This window comes from Typopeltis vanoorti, chromosome 14, assembly GCF_054136105.1.
Source record: "Typopeltis vanoorti isolate ZY-2024b chromosome 14, IOZ_Tvanoo_1.0, whole genome shotgun sequence".
Taxonomy (NCBI): Eukaryota; Metazoa; Arthropoda; class Arachnida; order Uropygi; family Thelyphonidae; genus Typopeltis; species Typopeltis vanoorti.
This window is the reverse complement of record NC_143562.1, coordinates 79,511,593-79,529,645: the sequence shown is the minus strand read 5'-3', so window position 1 is coordinate 79,529,645 and position 18,053 is coordinate 79,511,593. Positions and strand designations below refer to the sequence as shown.

Below are 18,053 nucleotides of genomic sequence, written 5' to 3'. Positions count from 1 at the left end.
CATACAGCGACTGCCGATTAGACGCTGTGGCTACGAACTGCTTTTACATGGCTCAAAGTTTGCTTATACATATTTACTTGGCAATTTATACATGATTTTATATTTTAATTCATTTAGAATTATTCTCTATTAAACTCAGGTTATTTTAACATTGTTTAGAACTTACACACTTGGATATTTACATGTACTTGGATTGTAAAAAGGCACATTCTCTGTCCGGAGGCATAAGCATGTCCTTATACTCTCCTTATGAGGTAACTTAATGTTGGGCGGGAAAAAAAGATGACTCATCATTTTATTCTGACACAACAATAGCAATAAAAGACCCACCTTAAAAAAAACATGAAAACAAGCCCATAAACCTCACTGGGAAAGGCAACAATAATCATGGAATAGAAAACTGAAAACTAAAAATATAATGTGCATGTGTGTGTATATATAGGTATACAAGTATTGTATTATATGTATGAGGGAAGCAAACATTATAGAGATCAATAGCAACTTATCCTTTTAAGATGCTTTAATAATATTGTACTAATCCAACATGTATCGAATGATATACTGCCAAAAATGTATATCTACTTGAATATATGGAAGCAAACAATGCATATTGTACATATACAGCACCAGCACCTAGTATTTTTCTTGTGTGTGCAATTAATGTTCGGTGCCTTTCCAAAAAAGTTTTTTTTTAATAAGGTATGAATAAAATGAACAGGAAATGAAAAACAAATGAAAACCGCTTTACAGTATAATGTTACCTCCGGATTAGTCCTGCTTATACAATTTTTTTTTACATGGAACTCAACAATTAATCATAAGTTGATATATGATACATCAAAAAATAAAGAAGAACTATTTTAGGTATATTTTCGTAAATTTTAATCAAAAATTACAGTGATATAATCGGGTCCAGGATACAATTTCAGAATTTATTTGTTCGTTTCTGGGAAGATCTGAAGGGGCCTGAACGGAAGACGGCGTACATTCATAATTATATGTACCATTCTGTACCATTCGTTGTTCGTTTAAACTCTTATCTCATATTTTTTGATATCTTTTAGGCGCCTTTTCTTCTGAGGCGCCTGTATATATTGCACACGCCACTAGCCGGGCCTGTACATATATATATCAATAGGAACTGATCCTTTTAAGATAATTTAATAATATCGTATTATTCAAAATGTATCATATAATATACTGCCAAAAAATGTATATCTACTTGTATATATGGAAGCAAACAATGTATATATGTTAAGAGTAACTTCCCCTTTAAAATATGTTAACAATATTGTAATAATTTAATATGTAACCTATGATATATGTATATCTATTTGTATATATGAAAACAGCCATTGTAAATATGTCAATAGTAATTTATATTTAAGATAAATTATTATTATTATTATTATATTTAAGATAAATTAGTAATATAAGAATAAATCAATATGTAAATTATGGGATAGTGCCAAAATATATATGTATATCCAATTGTATATATGGAAACAAACATCATATATATGTAAATAGCAACTTATTTCTTAAGATAAGGTAATAACATTGTATTAATTCATATGTAACTTATGCTATATGACCAAAAAATAACTGCTGAAACAATTGTAAAGAACACTAAGTGGATTAGAATTAGAGTGCCCTCCTTCAATGAGTTCTTGGACTCCTTGGAGGTGTCACATAATAATAATAATAATAATACAAAAAAGACCTCTACATTGCTATTCTTTAGTACCTGTAATTTTTCACATGTTCTTCAACTGCATTTAGTTTAAAGATGGATGCAAGGGCACTCCTGTATATATATCCTTGAGTAGAAGATCCCCAATTGATTTCTAAAAAAAGCATTTTAAAACATATAATACTTAGATGACAAAAACTTTATAGCAGCAGCACATTAAACAGTAACTGAAAAGCAATGATCTTGACAAAATAAAAATTATTAACTATGATTAATGTAAATATTTAAATTAATCATATGGAAGACAAAGTTTTATCATTCTACATATGACTATTAATTTCAATATATTAATATAAAATTATTATACTCATTATATAAAGTTATCTGAGAGCGATCATAAGGTGCTGACATTTAAGATAACCAAACAGGGAAGGTTTCAATCAAAAAATAAAAATAAAAATAATATATATATATATATATATATATATATATATATATAAACTTTCTACATCTATCTCTCATCCTGAGATTTTTATTTAATAAGGTCAAAGCACCTTATGGTAACTTGTTTTGGTAAAATATTTATAAGCTCTGTATTACCTTGGTATTTCTAAACCTGGCTCCCACTGATGAGACCTCAATAAAGGTCGAAACCGGTCTGGGTAGTGGCCCCTTTTCTTTAATGCAGAGCATCATACATCTCCTCAAGGAGATGTGCTTTGCATTAAGGGTAACTATTAAGAATAGTGATCAGAGCTTATTCCATCTTTACCATGAGTTGCCTAAGACTTGCACTATGTGCAGGTCACCCAGACTTGCACTATCTGTGGGTCACCCAGACTTGCGCTACTTGCAGGCACAAACTTGACTTTCTTGTCTGTTTGCTTACTTGGAAAAAGGATTAAAACCAGGTTTATATTTAAAATAGCTTGGTATCTTTAACGTATATTATACCATATTATACCCAAGGTAAAAAACTTTCTACATATATATATATATATATATATCACCATCATCATGCATATCAAGGATTTAGGCCTAGCATGGCCTGTTCCGGCCTTAGAAGTCATCGTTGAATCATTTAAGAGGACGTCCTGGCTTGTTTTGGTAATCTTTCTGTTTTCATTCTTTGAACATGTTCCATCCATTTATGTTTACATTTTTTAATTTTTTCTATTACTGGTTCTTGGTTTAATTCTTTCATAATTTCTTAATTTCTTTTGTGATCAAATAGGGTATACTTTGCAGTTTTTCTCATAAACTTCATTTCTGCTGTTGTTAATCTTTGTTTGTCGTTTTGTCCAGATTTCGCTTCCATGCATTAAGACTGGTAGGGCTAATGTATTGTATACTTTTAGCCTGGTTTGTTTTTGAACTAGGTTTGGTTGAAATATAGAGTTAATTACTCCTGTTATTTTTAAATATTTTGCAATTTTTAGGTTTATATCTTTTTCATTTTCATATGTGATCGTACATCCTAGGTAGTTAAATGAATTCACCTGTTCTAAGATCTTGTTATCTATTACTATTTTAGTTCTTGCTGGATGTTGTCCTTTAAAGGCCATAGTTTTTGATTTTTCTGTTGATATTATCATACCATAATCTTTGGATATCTCATTTAGATCTAAAATAGCTTTCTGTAGTTTATCTTCAGAATTTGTAATTATTATTTGGTCGTCAGCAAAGAGGAGAGTGTTTAAGTTTACTGTAGGAGAAAGTTTAATTCCTTGATGTAAATTTTTATTGCATTTTATTATTATTTCATTTAAGTAGATATTAAATAATATATTTAATATCTACTTATAATAATAATAATAAGATATTAATTAATATATATATATCAAGTTATAATATAATTGATTGTGGAAAAGTCTAGAGCCAACTTCTTTAAAAAATCATAGGATAACAAGTGGTGAGAAAGAGACGGTGATAGAACAGGAGACTTGCTTACAACACATCTGACAAAGATAATCAGTTGGGAGTCAAGGCAAATAAATAAGGTAGGAGTAAAATGTAGAAATGGCAAGGGCAAGGCATGTAGAAACAAAAATTGCTTTATAGTGGGGATATAAGACAGCAAGCAATTACCAGATGTATAAGAAGTATTATATCAGACTAGAAAAAGTAACAGATATGATAAGGAAACAAAACACATGCAATATGAAAGGAGACTGGTCAGATAGAACAGGAGACTTGCTTACAACACATCTGACAAAGATAATCAGTTGGGAGTCAAGGCAAATAAATAAGGTAGGAGTAAAATGTAGAAATGGCAAGGGCAAGGCATGTAGAAACAAAAATTGCTTTATAGTGGGGATATAAGACAGCAAGCAATTACCAGATGTATAAGAAGTATTATATCAGACTAGAAAAAGTAACAGATATGATAAGGAAACAAAACACATGCAATATGAAAGGAGACTGGTCAGATGAGTTGGGTTCAGGGCTTAGAAAATTATGGCCAAAGCTATTAAGGCTATAAGGCTTATGTATTATATCTATGTTGTGAGATGAAAAGCTTAAGTTTTAGGGAGGAAAAAGCCATAACAAATCCCTAAAGTCACCATTAGGTGAAAAGTCCTTATAAAGCTCTGCATACACTAAACAGAATTTGAACCAATGTCTTTTAAACCAAAGGGTAAATGCCACAATGACAAATGCATTACAGAGGCAATCAGACTAGTTACTTGAGACAAAGAGGATTTTATTCCTCTTACTTCTCATACATGACAAGTAAGAGGAATAAAATAATTATGGGCCCAATTTAGCTGGTGATGAGGAAAGTGGACATTGCAGAGGATCTGATGGATTAATATGAAATTTGCTAGTATAGTTTACTATAGCATGAATGATATTGTGCAGCATCCAGATAGGAGGGAAAATACTACTGGAATTAGAAGTGAATGAATTAAAGGGACTGAATAGTGCAGATGCAGATGGAAGAGGACAAAATAGTGCCACTGCACAAAAATCGTGCTGAGATTGTTTCTGACAATGACAAATGTGTTGGATAAGGTGGACTCGTATATGGTGATATTTGTGATATTTTTGGACTTTTGGAAGGCATTGATAGATTACTGCATGGCAAGCTGGTGAACAAACTTAGGAATATGGCAAGCAGTAATAGACTGGTCAGATAGGGTACTTACTGAATGAACATCGTCAATAAGTTATGAATTGGGTACAACATCCCAGAAAATGAATATCCTAATGGCATGAAACATGGTTCTGTCCTTGGGCCATAATTTATTATTTGCTACTTGAATTTCAAGTGGAATGACAAGAGATATTCAGTTCTTGTGATGATGCAAAGTGGTGGAGAAGTTATAAGAAGTGAGACTGATGACAAGTCCTCTTAAGACAATTAATGCTTTTACCTTGGACAAATGAGTGGGTAGCTGTTTTATAATGTCAATAAGTATAAGGAATTGCACTTGGGAGTACAAAGACTGTGTACTGTTAAAATGTGCTCCATCAAGTAGATTAGAAAGGCCTGAGGGGTGATGACTGATAGAAGTATATCGTAAGAGTTGCTAAGGCTACATGGCATACTGCTGCTATGACAAGAATACTGACAAGTAGAGATTTGGGGATTGTATTGCCTGTAAAATGCCTTAATTAGACACACACACACACATGTACTACTATACAGTTATGATCACCTGTTTGTAAATCTTATAAGAAAAATTCATAAAAGATCCAAAAACAGGTAAGTAAACAATATCAGAACTCTGAAATGCTAATTTTGGAGAGTGGTTGAGGAAATATAAATTGCAAAGCTTATTCCTAGTCCATCAGGACAGGCTAAAAAATAGATAACATAGAAATGCTTATGATGGGATTTTACAAGATTAAAAATTAATATTACATTGAAAAGATCAGTAGGTAAGAAAGTATCAAAAAGAATTAAAACTAAGCAGCTTTTACAAGTAAATTGTAGCCTCAGCTATACAAACATTATTCAGAAAAAAGTAAACAGTTTGAAAACAAGAACTAAATTATTTTTTTTTTTTTTAATTATTATTCTAAGATCCCAAGGAGTCAGAGACTCATCTATGTTAAATTCTGAATGAAGAGAATTATGATATAATAGTGTTTCATTCAGGATTTAACATGAGCTGCCATTGGATGGTCTCAGCGTTGGTCCACAATCGAGTGGCATAGGGATCGTCCGAATTTTTAGAGACGGCTTTACTTATTCATAAGGTTGAAACCGGTCTGGGTAGTGACCTCCCACCATAATGTAATAACAGCATACATTTCCTAGGAAATGTGTTTTTACATTATGGGAAATACCAAGAATAGCGATCAGAACTTTACCACCTTTGCTGCGAGTTGCCCGAGATTGTACTATGTACTAAGACTACTTGCATTAGCTCACGCTAGTAATCGCCGATACTTTTATAGTTAACTATATTCGGCATGAAACTCTCTGATTACAATCTTTGAGTTTCTTATTCGGTTTTAAAACAATGTGGGATTTAATATCCCCTTAATTTAAATAAAGTCTATTATTGATTTCTGTCCTCTTGCATACCACATATATTTATGTATATTTTTATGTTTGTAAAATGCATTCATTATTTTTAAATTATTATATATTGTATAATCAATGAGTCGCTTTCCATTTTTGTTTACTGTTGGTTCTCCAAATTTTTGTATATTATTGTTAATTTTTTTCATTCCTATTCTGGAATTAAGATCTCTGGCTATAATTATATGGTCTGTTTTATTTAATTTTTCATATATTCCTTGTTAGTCTTTGTAAAAGTAATCATTTTCTTCTTCTTTTCCTTCTTCAGGGGCATACAATCCAACAACTGTTAAATTTTCTTTATTTAATTTTAATTGCACTTCTAATATTCCTTCATTCCAGTATGTATATCAACTTATCTATGAACTTATTATGCAGTAATCTATCAAAAACCTTTGCAAAATCTAAGTATCCTACTGTTATGTCTTGAATAATCTAAATATAAGTGGGACATAACATTAAATTATTCAGGAACAACTGACCTTGATTGTAGGTAGAGAATATGGTGTATTGGCTATAAACTGGAAATGTATATATATGTATATAACACTAAGATAGGAGTAAGAAATTATATAACAAATGAAAGAAAATTGTAAGACCTAACCTGTTATGTATAAGGGTCTGATAGAGAAATTATTTAATGTATTGAATTAATTTAAGAACCCCATTTTATGTGTCATGAGATAGCAAAATCTGTAAGCCAGAGTCTAAGGGTCACCTTTTGACCGTCCAGTGTTATGTGTGCCAGGGGGAGGGATTATGAGAAAGAGAAACTAGAGCACTTTCTAAGAAAACACGCCAAAAGCACGTGCGATGTAGTGAAAGGAGCTGGACGGCTTGACGAAAAACCCACGTGACTGCGTTGGCAGGCATCGCAAGATACGAGAAACGCCTGGAAGAGCATGAAAACAAGAGGGTCAAGCAAACCCCACTCAAGGCTTTTTTGGTTCCTGTTTCCTGACCTCTTGGACGCTGGTCCAGTCCGCACCTACAGAGAAGTTCCAGGCTGGCCGTGGAAGGTATGAGTCGTCTGCCGTAGCGTATGGAATAGGACTGGACTAGGATAGCTATGCTATATCGTGCGACCAAGTAGATGCCGTCCGTTCTGGCAAAGCTCCTGAGCCATATCGCCCTTCCCGCTGAGAATCTGGCCGTACAGTTGTCGAAGGTGACCAGACGATCAGCAGACTGAGAAGAAGCCTTGATGCCCAGACAAGGCAGAAGAAAGGAATGAGTATCATTTCAAAGATGATAATGTAGACTCTTGTATTATATATTCACGGTTAAGGAATTGTGTATGTTTTCCAAAGAACATTTGTGTAGTGGACTTATTATATGGAACTTTAGGAACTGCCTCCTACTTGGCATAGACCCATCTTTGTTTGAGACCTTTCTGCCTAGAAGAGCTCTATTTAATTTGTATGAATTAATTGTGTTGTGTTAAGTGATATAACTGGTGACCACGTGAGTGTAGAATGTGTGATAACTTGTGATGAAATAATGTTAGGTTACATATAGAGGTGGTCCAAGCAAATTTGTTTATGTATTTCATTAGTAGTAATGAACCAGAGATCTTACTAAAATTTGATTCAGATTACCTAGAAATAAGACTTTCATGTATCATTTATTTAATTAATAAATATGTTTCTTAATACCTGCCTGATCTGGTTTAGTATATGAATTCAAACAGCCACTCATAAAATTATTACCGAACTTGCCGGGAAGAACCCACGTGTATAATTTAACAAAGCGACCATGACTACATGCAAGAATATAGTGAACAGAAGTTAGAAATTTATTGTAGTTTAGTTACTGTGTATCACTCTGAGAGAGCCATCCTGGATAAGAGTCTCATCTATCCTCAGTATTGGCTGGCACAGTTAAAAAAATAAATTTGTCAATGCTTATCAGGTGGACTGTCTCAGAAGATATGTTTAATGGCTGCGTCTCATTCTAGAACAAAGCCCTAATCATTAAGTATCCTACACGTGATTAAATTTAAGAGCAGCCTAAATTTAGCTTGCTTAAAGAAAGGGAAATTTGTATGAGTGAGTAGGGTATACATAACCAACAAGAGTAGATAAAATTATAAAGGTAAAAGATTAAAGAATATGCAAGCTATATAGGGTAGGTACATAACAATGGTGCAGTCAGTCGACAGGATGTGATTAGATCCCGAAAATAAAAGTTAATAAATCGATCAATCACAGTGAGTTCGTCTTTGAATTCATATCAGGCAGTCAGGAGATTATTGAGAAAAATAGAATATTTGAAATATTTCTGTAACATTTTATTGTGAGCCAAGATACTAACATGTGTTACTACAAGTTACCTACAAGTTCTAGTATAGATAACGATGAATTTTTTAGATCCATAAATCCACAGCAGGTATTCTCACAGTTCTCTAGGGAAGACACCAATGATGTGGTTGCCTTCTTCAAATACATCGAAGAACTAAGAAAGATTGGCCGCTGGAGCGATTTCCAGCTACTTGTATTGCTACGCAGCAAACTGGGGGGAAAGGCCAAAGCGTTCATAGATCACTCTCCATTGCTAAAGGAAGCCTTGGATTATCAACAATTCAAACAAATATTGGTCTCAGAATTTGCTAAGAAAAAAGGGAGTTCCCAGGTATTGAAGGAGCTGTATAATTGCATAAAAGAGGGGGGGGGGAGAGTGTGTCTAATTTTCAGAACAGAATGTCTCTATCACAATCCATGAGGTTCTCGTTCCCAGAGGAAGAGGCCCACACGAAGTGGTTAACCTTCCAACAGTTCAGAATCGGATTATGTGATCGATTAAGAGCAGTAATATTTAAGAAAGGAGCCCAGGACCTAGATTCGTGTGTTAGCCTGGCCAGAAAAAGAGAGAAAATTTTGGGTGAAATGGAGCAAGCCTCTTCTCTGAGGGAACAACTACAAAAAGAGTTAAAAGGTGAGTTAAAGAGCTTGGGACATTCTGGGTCAACTAAGAATGAGAGAAGTATAGTTGCGATTGTCGGTAGTTCAACTGAGAGAGATGATTCAGTGAAGGGAGAAGAAATAAGAATGCAAACTCTGTCTTTAGCAGAGGTGAAAGGGAAATTGCCCCTGCTTTTGGTATAAGGTTTGATTGAGGGTATACCCTGCAAACTCTTGTTTGATACTGGGGCTCACATATCGGTAATCCCAGAAAATTTGGTTGAGGCATTACAGGATGTAGCCTCTAATTGTTTTACTAAACTAAGTCAACCCATTAAGATCATGGGAATTGCAAAAGTTGAGCTTTCCTCAGTCTTGAAAGTGAAGGCCAGGATTTTCATACCTTGCTTCCCTATCACTGTCACTCATGAGATGCTAGTCTTACCCGAGGTTGCAGACACTAGCAACCAAGTCATACTGGGTATTGATTTTTTAGAAAATAATAACTTTATGTGTGATTTTGCAAATGGAACACTGCCCCTGTGTGGAAAAGAGTGCAGGCCACAGTGCAGAATGCAAGATCATGTAAGGAAGAGCAAAGCCTTGAAGGTCGAATTGAAGGATTGGGAAAAGGAGTCTAGCATGTGGAGGAATAAACTGATCCAAGATAGCATTAAGAACTTAAGTTCTGAGCAGGAAAGGATACACGTGATGGAGTTCTTTAAGTCTGTATTCCACAAGTATCAGAAAGTGTTCACAGAGGAGATCGGCTTGCTTTCTTGTATTAACCTGGTTCAACATGCTGTTAAAATCAATTTTGATGTGCCCATATATGTGAGACAATATCAGACCCCACTAAAGCACATGGACACACTCAAGAAATTACTCTTAGAATACGAGAAAGCTGGAATTAGAAATTAGTCAAATTCTAGATGGAATAGCCCATTTATTTTAGAAAAGCCTAATGGTGGATTAAGGTTTGTACTGGACCTGAGAGAAATCCATAAGGTCACTAAACCCATAGATTTTCCTGTGTGCAAGATTGAAGACTTGTTGATTGGCCTGGAAGGTGCTAAGTACTTCTCCAAATGAGATCTGAACTCTGGCTATATCCAGATTCCTTTGAGGGAGGAGGACAGAAAATACTTTGCCTTCACCACAAGATGGCAGAAGTATCAGCTGTGTCGACTACCTCAGGGAGCCAGGAACTCAGCTATCAGTTTTCAGAACCTGATGAATTCTGTGCTATCTGATATGTCGGGAGAGGGGTTATCTGTTTCCAGGATGATCTTCTGGTTTACTCATCTTGTGTCGAGGAGCATAAGAGACTATTAATAGAGGTCATGGAAAGACTTAACAGAGCTCAGTTATCCCTAAAGTGTTCTAAATGCCAATTTTTCCTCAAGGAGGTAGCGTATTTAGGTCATGTGGTAAATGAACATGGTATAACGCCCACAGAGGAAAATGTGACTGCCATATTAAAGGCAAGAACTCCCTCAACTATAAGGCAGGTTAGGAGGTATTTGGGAATGATCAATTTCTACAGGAAGTTCATTCCCGAACGCTCCAAACTGATGGAACCTATAGTTAAACTGACAAAGAAGGGGAGAAGATTCGAGTGGGGAAACGAACAGCAGATTGCACATCAATGCTTAAATCTGGCTCTAACTATGTCGCCTGTCCTGACCTATCCCAAACTGGGTAGGGATTTTTATATCTCTGCTGATGCTTCCAACAATACAATTGCCTCCGTTGTAGAGCAGAAAGAGGAAGAGGGGTTTAGACCGATCGCCTTTATCAGTAGGAAACTTTCATCTTCCGAGATAAATTACTCGGTAATAGAAAAGGAAGCCCTTGCTATTGTTTATGCATTAAGAAAGTTCAGGTATATGTTATTAGGACAACATCTCATCTTGCGCTCTGATCACAAACCATTGTCGTTTAAGGACAAAAATCAGAGAATCATTAGGTGGGCTCTGGAGTTGCAAGAATTTGACTTGGAAATAAAATACATCCCTGGCTCAGCGAACGTGGTTGCCGACTATCTATCCAGATCTCTGGATGTCGTACTTGACAGTGATGTCAGTCCTAAGGAAGAGGTGATTTTCCCTATATACAAAGAAAAGGGGGGAGGGAAAAGGGGAATCAATTCTTTGGAACAACAAGTATGGGATAAGTCTCGCATAATCGAAGAGCAAAGGAGAAATCCAGTATGGGAAGGGAGATTTATGAGAAAGTTTTGAGAGGAGGAGAGAAGTCCCATATTAAAGAGTCCTTCAATCACACACTATACATTGATCCGAATGGTCTCTTATTGTCCAGACAAAGCGTCACAAGGAGATGGAAGGACAAAATCGTAGTTCCAGAGAAAATGATCCCATGGGTACTATTCACCTTTCGTGATTCTGATCTGGCAGGTCACCAAGGAATACATAGAACGTGGAACAGAGTTCGTGATTGTTATATATGGAAGGGGATGAGGGGAGATGTAGAATCGTATGTGACTTCTTCTCATTTGTGTCAACAGAAGTCCAGCATTGTAGGTAAGGCTCCTCTCCAGTCTTTCCCTAACCCCATGCGTCCCTTTCAGGCTGTAGCCATGGATATCGTGGGGCCCCCTACCTATCACCAAGAAAGGAAATAGGTACATTTTAGTGGTCATAGACATGTTCTCACGATATCCAGAGGCTGTAGCAATTAAGAATCAATCTGCCCAAACAGTAGCTTATAAATTTTTCAAGCTGATTATTTCAAGATATGGGACTCCCCAGACACTTCTCTCTGACAAAGGCTCCAACTTCACAGCTGAAGTTATGTTACAGTTGTGTAAGTTGTTAAGAGTAAAGAAATTGTTCACTACTTCTTATCATCCTCAAGGCAATGGAATGGTGGAAAGATTGAACAGAACTTTAAAGCTTACCTTGTCAAAGATATCCGATCTCCAGATCTCGAATTGGGATACCTTTCTGCCTCACACGTTATTCGCATGCAGAACCACCCTACACACTGCCATCAGAGAAGCCCCCGCAGTTATCCTCTAATGGTTTTGAGCCAACATTCCCAGCAGATTTCAGGAATTCCCATGTGAATTGGGGATTTCCAGACATCGATGATTATCTCAATAGCCTGATCACTGATAATAGAATTGCGTATGAGATGGTGTACGAATCCAGCAAGCTTGCTCACAAAAGGCAAGAAATTATGCCAACAAATTGAGGAGATACAAGGATCTAACTCCTGGCGATCTGGTCTTGTTAGAACAGAATTCCATTAATAAAAAATGGGGGGGGGGGGGAGGAGCATGGCCGGACCATATGAAATTCAAGAAAAATTGTCCCCAGTGACATTTAAAATAAGAAATGGAAAAGAACAAGGGAAATCTTGAGTAGTACACTCTGATAGATTAAAACTTTATAGGATGAGGTCAAAAAGGTTGGTATGCCTAGGAGATTCAATGGAGAGTGTATGTAGTAAGAGAAGGACTACAAGAGAGGATAACAGTCCTTGTCAAGAAGGAAGCCGTGATGTGAATGCTCCTTCAAGAAGAGTAAAGGGTACTGATTGTCAATAAGAGAGCGAAATTCCAGACTCAGATCGGCAGTTCTCCAGGTTCAATCAGTTTAAGCAATGCATGGGGGGAAAGCATAGCAAACAAGCAAATGCTGACAAAAACGGAGAATGGGGGCCATAGGGATCTGAGTGAAGACAGAATACTAGAACAAACCCAATATAACCTTAGGCCCTGACAAAATGGTAAGGTAGACCACAGGAAAGGAGTTTATCCTTTAAAGATGCATGCCTCTGATAAATGGACGTTTGACGAAAAGATCTCAACAAAAGGGGACACAGTCAGGATAAAGCATGTAGCAGAGCTCGGTGCATACAATTCACAAGATATTTTTTTAACAAGCAGCAAGTCCCTGTAGGGATGAGAGGAGAAGGAGTGGAAGGTTTATCAGATTATCAAAAAGGGGGGGGGGCGTATATGGAGGAGGAAAGTTGTAAAAGAATTTTACAGAAGTAAAATTTTTTCTTAGATGGCAGGGACCTATGTTGTGTCCTGAATAATCTAAATATAAGTGGGAACATTAAATTATTCAGGAACAACTCACCTTGATTGTAGGTAGAGAATGTGGTGTTGGCTATAAACTGGAAATGTATATATATGTATATAACACTAAGATAGGAGTAAGAAATTATATAACAAATGAAAGAAAATTGTAAGACCTAACCTGTTATGTATAAGGGTCTGATAGAGAAATTATTTAATGTATTGAATTAATTTAAGAAACCCATTTTATGTGTCATGAGATAGCAAAATCTGTAAGCCAGAGTCCAAGGGTCACCTTTTGACCGTCCAGTGTTACGTGTGCCAGGAGAAGGGATTATGAGAAAGAGAAACTAGAGCACTTTCTAAGAAAACACGCCAAAATCACGTGCGATGTAGTGAAAGGAGCTTCACGGCTTGACGAAAAACCCATGTGACTGCGTTGGCAGGCATCGCAAGATACGAGAAACGCCTGGAAGAGCATGAAAACAAGAGGGTCAAGCATACCCCACTCAAGGCTTTTTTGGTTCCTGTTCCCTGACCTCTTGGACGCTGGTCCAGTCCGCACCTACGGAGAAGTTCCAGGCTGGCCGTGGAAGGTATGAGTCGTCTGCCGCAGCATATGGAATAGGGCTAGCTATTTCCTTGGACTAGGATAGCTATGCTATATCGTGCGATGGAAAAACCAAGTAGATGCTGTCCGTTCTGGCAAAGCTCCTGAGCCATATTGCCCTTCCCACTGAGAATCTGGCCGTACAGTTGTCAAAGGTGACCAGACGATCAGCAGACTGAGAAGAAGCCTTGATGCCCAGACAAGGCAGAAGAAAGGAACGAGTATCATTTCAAAGACAGTAATGTAGACTCTTGTATTATATATTCACGGTTAAGGAATTGTGTGTGTTTTCCAAAGAACATTTGTGTAGTGGATTTATTATAGAACTTTAGGAACTGCCTCCAACTTGGCATAGCCCCATCTTTGTTTGAGAACTGTCTGCTCTAGAAGAGCTCTATTTAATTTGTATGAATTAATTGTGTTGTGTTAAGTGATATAACTGGTGACCACGTGAGTGTAGAATGTGTGATAACTTGTGATGAAATAATGTTAGGTTACATATAGAGGTGGTGCAAGCAAATTTGTTCATGTATTTCATTAGTAGTAATGAACCAGAGATCTTACTAAAATTTGATTCAGATTACCTAGAAATAAGACTTTCATGTATCATTTATTTAATTAATAAATATGTTTCTTAATACCTGCCTGATCTGGTTTAGTACATGAATTCAAACAGCCACTCATAAAATTATTACCGAACTTAGTGGGAAGAACCCACGTGTATAATTTAACAAAGCGGACCACGACTGCATGCAAGAATATAGTGAACAGAAGTTAGAAATTTACTGTAGTTTAGTTACTGTGTATCACTCCGAGAGAGCCATCCTGGATAAGCGTCTCATCTATCCTCGGTACTGGCTGCGCAGTTAAAAAAATAATTTTGTCAATGCTTATCAGGTGGACTGTCTCAGAAGATATGTTTAATGGGCACGTCTCATTCTAGGACAAAGCCCTTTAATCATTAAGTATCCTACACATGATTAAATTTTAAGAGTGGCCTAAATTTAGCTTGCTTAAAGAAAGGGAAATTTGTATGAGTGAGTAGGGTATACATAACCAACAAGAGTAGATAAAATTATAAAGGTAAAAGGTTAAAGAATATGCAACCTATATAGGGTAGGTACATAACACTATCGTGTATCCATCTTTCCCATCTAACAAAGCTGTCACCTTATTGTAATAAGTAAATAGATTATTAAAACGTGACCACCCTTTAGCTAAATCTATACTTTCCATTAAAAAAAATATCGCTTTTTTAAACCCAGTTCTGGAACTGGTTCTCACTAGCTCCTACTATTTAATCACAACACGTGACACACGAATTGGCTTATAATTTGATTATTACATTTACGGCTATTTTGCCTGCTTCTGTTTAGGAGTGCCCCTGTTTATAATTTGATGATTGAGTTCTGTCACCCCCTTTATGAAGCAGTACAATCCTGTCTTCCTTCCACTCATTTGGAACTTGACCCAATGTAAGATACATATTAAACAAATATGTCAAGGCATATTTCACCTTTTTTGCTATCCCTTCAAAATACATGATGATATACTGTCAAGTCCTATAGCCTTATTAACATCAAGTTTGCTCATTTCCCCATATACTTCTTGCTCATTCACAGTCAGTCTATCCTCCTCATCATCCAGTGCTTTCAAACTCTCCATGATATCACATTCACAAGAATGAAAGACCTTTATGAACTGTTCATGAAATATCTCAACTAAACCTTGGAATCTCAGTGGCAAACTCTGGAGAAAACACTGATTGAGTCAGCAAGGAAGTCAGGTGGTGATGTTGTCTGCAAGAATAGAAAAAATAAAAACATTGATACAAGAAGTAGTAAGAATATAGAAGATAAACTTCAAGAAGGTAGCAAAATAAATTGGGGACTACTGAAAAGCTGATAAATGAAGAAAATAGTACTGTAAAAGGAATCAAAGATGATAAAAGGACATGAAACTCTGGATTCGAGAGATAAAGATTCTAGATGTCTGAGTAATTATTTTGAAAAGCTGTTAAGCAAAACATGCAGTGACAAGATACTGTAAAGACAAGTAAATATCAATACTTATGGTCAGGGCTGGCAGAAGCGGGCATGCAGTGGATGCGGGCGCCACTACGAAGGGGGCAGCAGGGCACAGGTCATAAGTTCATTTTTAAGAAACAAAATTTTTATTATAAAAACAAAAAATTCTTAGAATGATCAATATTAAAATAAATAAGGCCGGATACACCGAATAAAAATTTTTTAAAAATTGTATATTGCTGGCTGTTTACAATTTTGCAGCGAGAGCAGGCTAAATGCTTGCCTCCAGAATCTAAAGTGAAACAGTGAACGGTTTTTATGCGATGAGACAAATTTTCATACAAAACATTTGTTGCCACGTAACCAGTCATATGGTACTGTAAAAACTCGATTGTAGCTTAAATATTCCAAAGCTAAAAAGTATGAAAGGATATGCACATTACTTGTCATGGAATTTGCAAAATGAATTTATTGGCCTTTGTGCAGGCAAAGTTCTCCAAACTATTCTAGACTAAAGAGGACACGCAATTTTCTATGGAATAATAGTAGATGCAACATCAGATATCTCCCACAATGAACAAAACATCCTAATTCTCAGATACATATCACAAAACGAAGACCCAAGCGAATTTGAAATCAATGAACGTTTCATTGAATTCATGAACTTGACTGGAAAAACTGGAGAAAAAATAATTGAAGAAATACTTGCAACTCTGGAAAAAAACAGTATACCTCTCAAAGATTGCCATTCACAAAGCTACAACAGTGGTGCAAATATGCATGGAAAAATAAGCAGTGTAAAACTCTCATTTTACAAAAGAACAAATGTGCCTTATTCTCTCCCTGCAGAGCACATTCACTAAATCGTGTAGGAGTCAATGCTGCCAAAATCAACCCAGATGTTATAACGTTTTTTTGGGAATATAGAGAGAGCTCCTACTCTTTCTTTGCTCACAGTCCTGCACACTGGGAAGTAGTAAAAAAACACATACCACTATTAACGAAATAAAGAGCCAAAAGGCTTCACTTCGGCAATGTAAAAATTATTTAAATTAAGGGGATATTTAATCCCAGGTTATTTCAAAGCCGAATAAGAAACTCTAAGATGGAAATCAAATAGTTTCATGCCGAATATAGCAAGCTATAAAAGTTCAGCGAGTCCAAGCGTAAGCAAACACCTGGGTAGTACAATACCAGGCAACTCATAATAAAGGTGGATAAAGCTATATTCGGCATGAAACTCTTTGATTTCCATCTTAGAGTTTCTTATTCAGCTTTGAAATAATGTGGGATTAAATATCCCCTTAATTTAAATAACATACCACTATCTCTTCAAAGTCTTTGAGAAACAAGGTGGAGAGAAAGAATTCAAGCTGTGCGCCCAATTGTTAAACATTATCCCAGTGTACTTGCTGTGTTAGATGTCATTCTCAGAGAGATGGACACAGAATTAACTCCTTCAACACTGAACACAATTAAAGGGCTGAAAAAATATTTCAGATCTTATAAAGGTATGCTAATGACAATGTTTCGGCACAAAATATTAGCAAATATTGACAAAAAGAACATTATTATACAAAGTAAAGGAATATCTCTTGAAGTTGAGTCCACACTTATAAGAGAATTAGTGCAAGAGATACAACACTTAAGTGACTTGTGGGAAGATGTTGTCCAAAAAGCAAAAGCAGTTGCTCAAGCAATCAGTGTGCAACCTCAATTTTGCAAAAATCGAGAAACTATTGTAAAACCTGAACAAGATTTCAAAATTTTCATAATTTATCCAGTATTGGATTTCATTATGAATGATTTAAAAACAAGGTTTGAAGCAGCAGATAATATATGTGAATTATTCTCACCTATTTTAAATTTCCACAAGTTGGACGATGGTCAACTTATCGCAAAAGCAGCAAAACTTATGAATATGTATGAAAAAGATCTGTCAGAAGAGTTACTGAATGAAATTCTTCACCTTAAAAGTATTCATAAGATAGTTTTCTCATCTCATCTCATCTTCCTTATACCCTCTTTTACCTTGCGGTGTCGAGGGTCCATTGATCATCGGACCTCACTCCGTTTACAGGATAAGGTGGTCAGCCTTATGCCCCGGTGTATCCTATGGCCTGTAGTGTTGAGTTCTCAAGGCCAGTTTGCCTGCTTTGCGGGATGAAAAACCTCAGAATAAACTGGGGAAAAAACCCTGCTGTCCATGCCCAAGACTGGCTAACTTGGCTATGGCTG

At 36.0% G+C, this 18,053-nt stretch overlaps 1 protein-coding gene across 1 annotated transcript in view; it reads right to left on the bottom strand.

Annotated features, from left to right (window-relative positions):
* The window catches only part of LOC150099699 (solute carrier family 12 member 2-like), a 497,862-nt gene that overhangs the window by 239,500 nt on the left and 240,309 nt on the right, over nucleotides 1-18,053 (bottom strand). Inside the window, exon 13 of the mRNA XM_090403480.1 lies at nucleotides 1,748-1,847. Within this exon, the coding sequence (XP_090259606.1) occupies nucleotides 1,748-1,847 (100 nt within the window). The remainder of the gene's footprint in view (nucleotides 1-1,747; nucleotides 1,848-18,053) is intronic.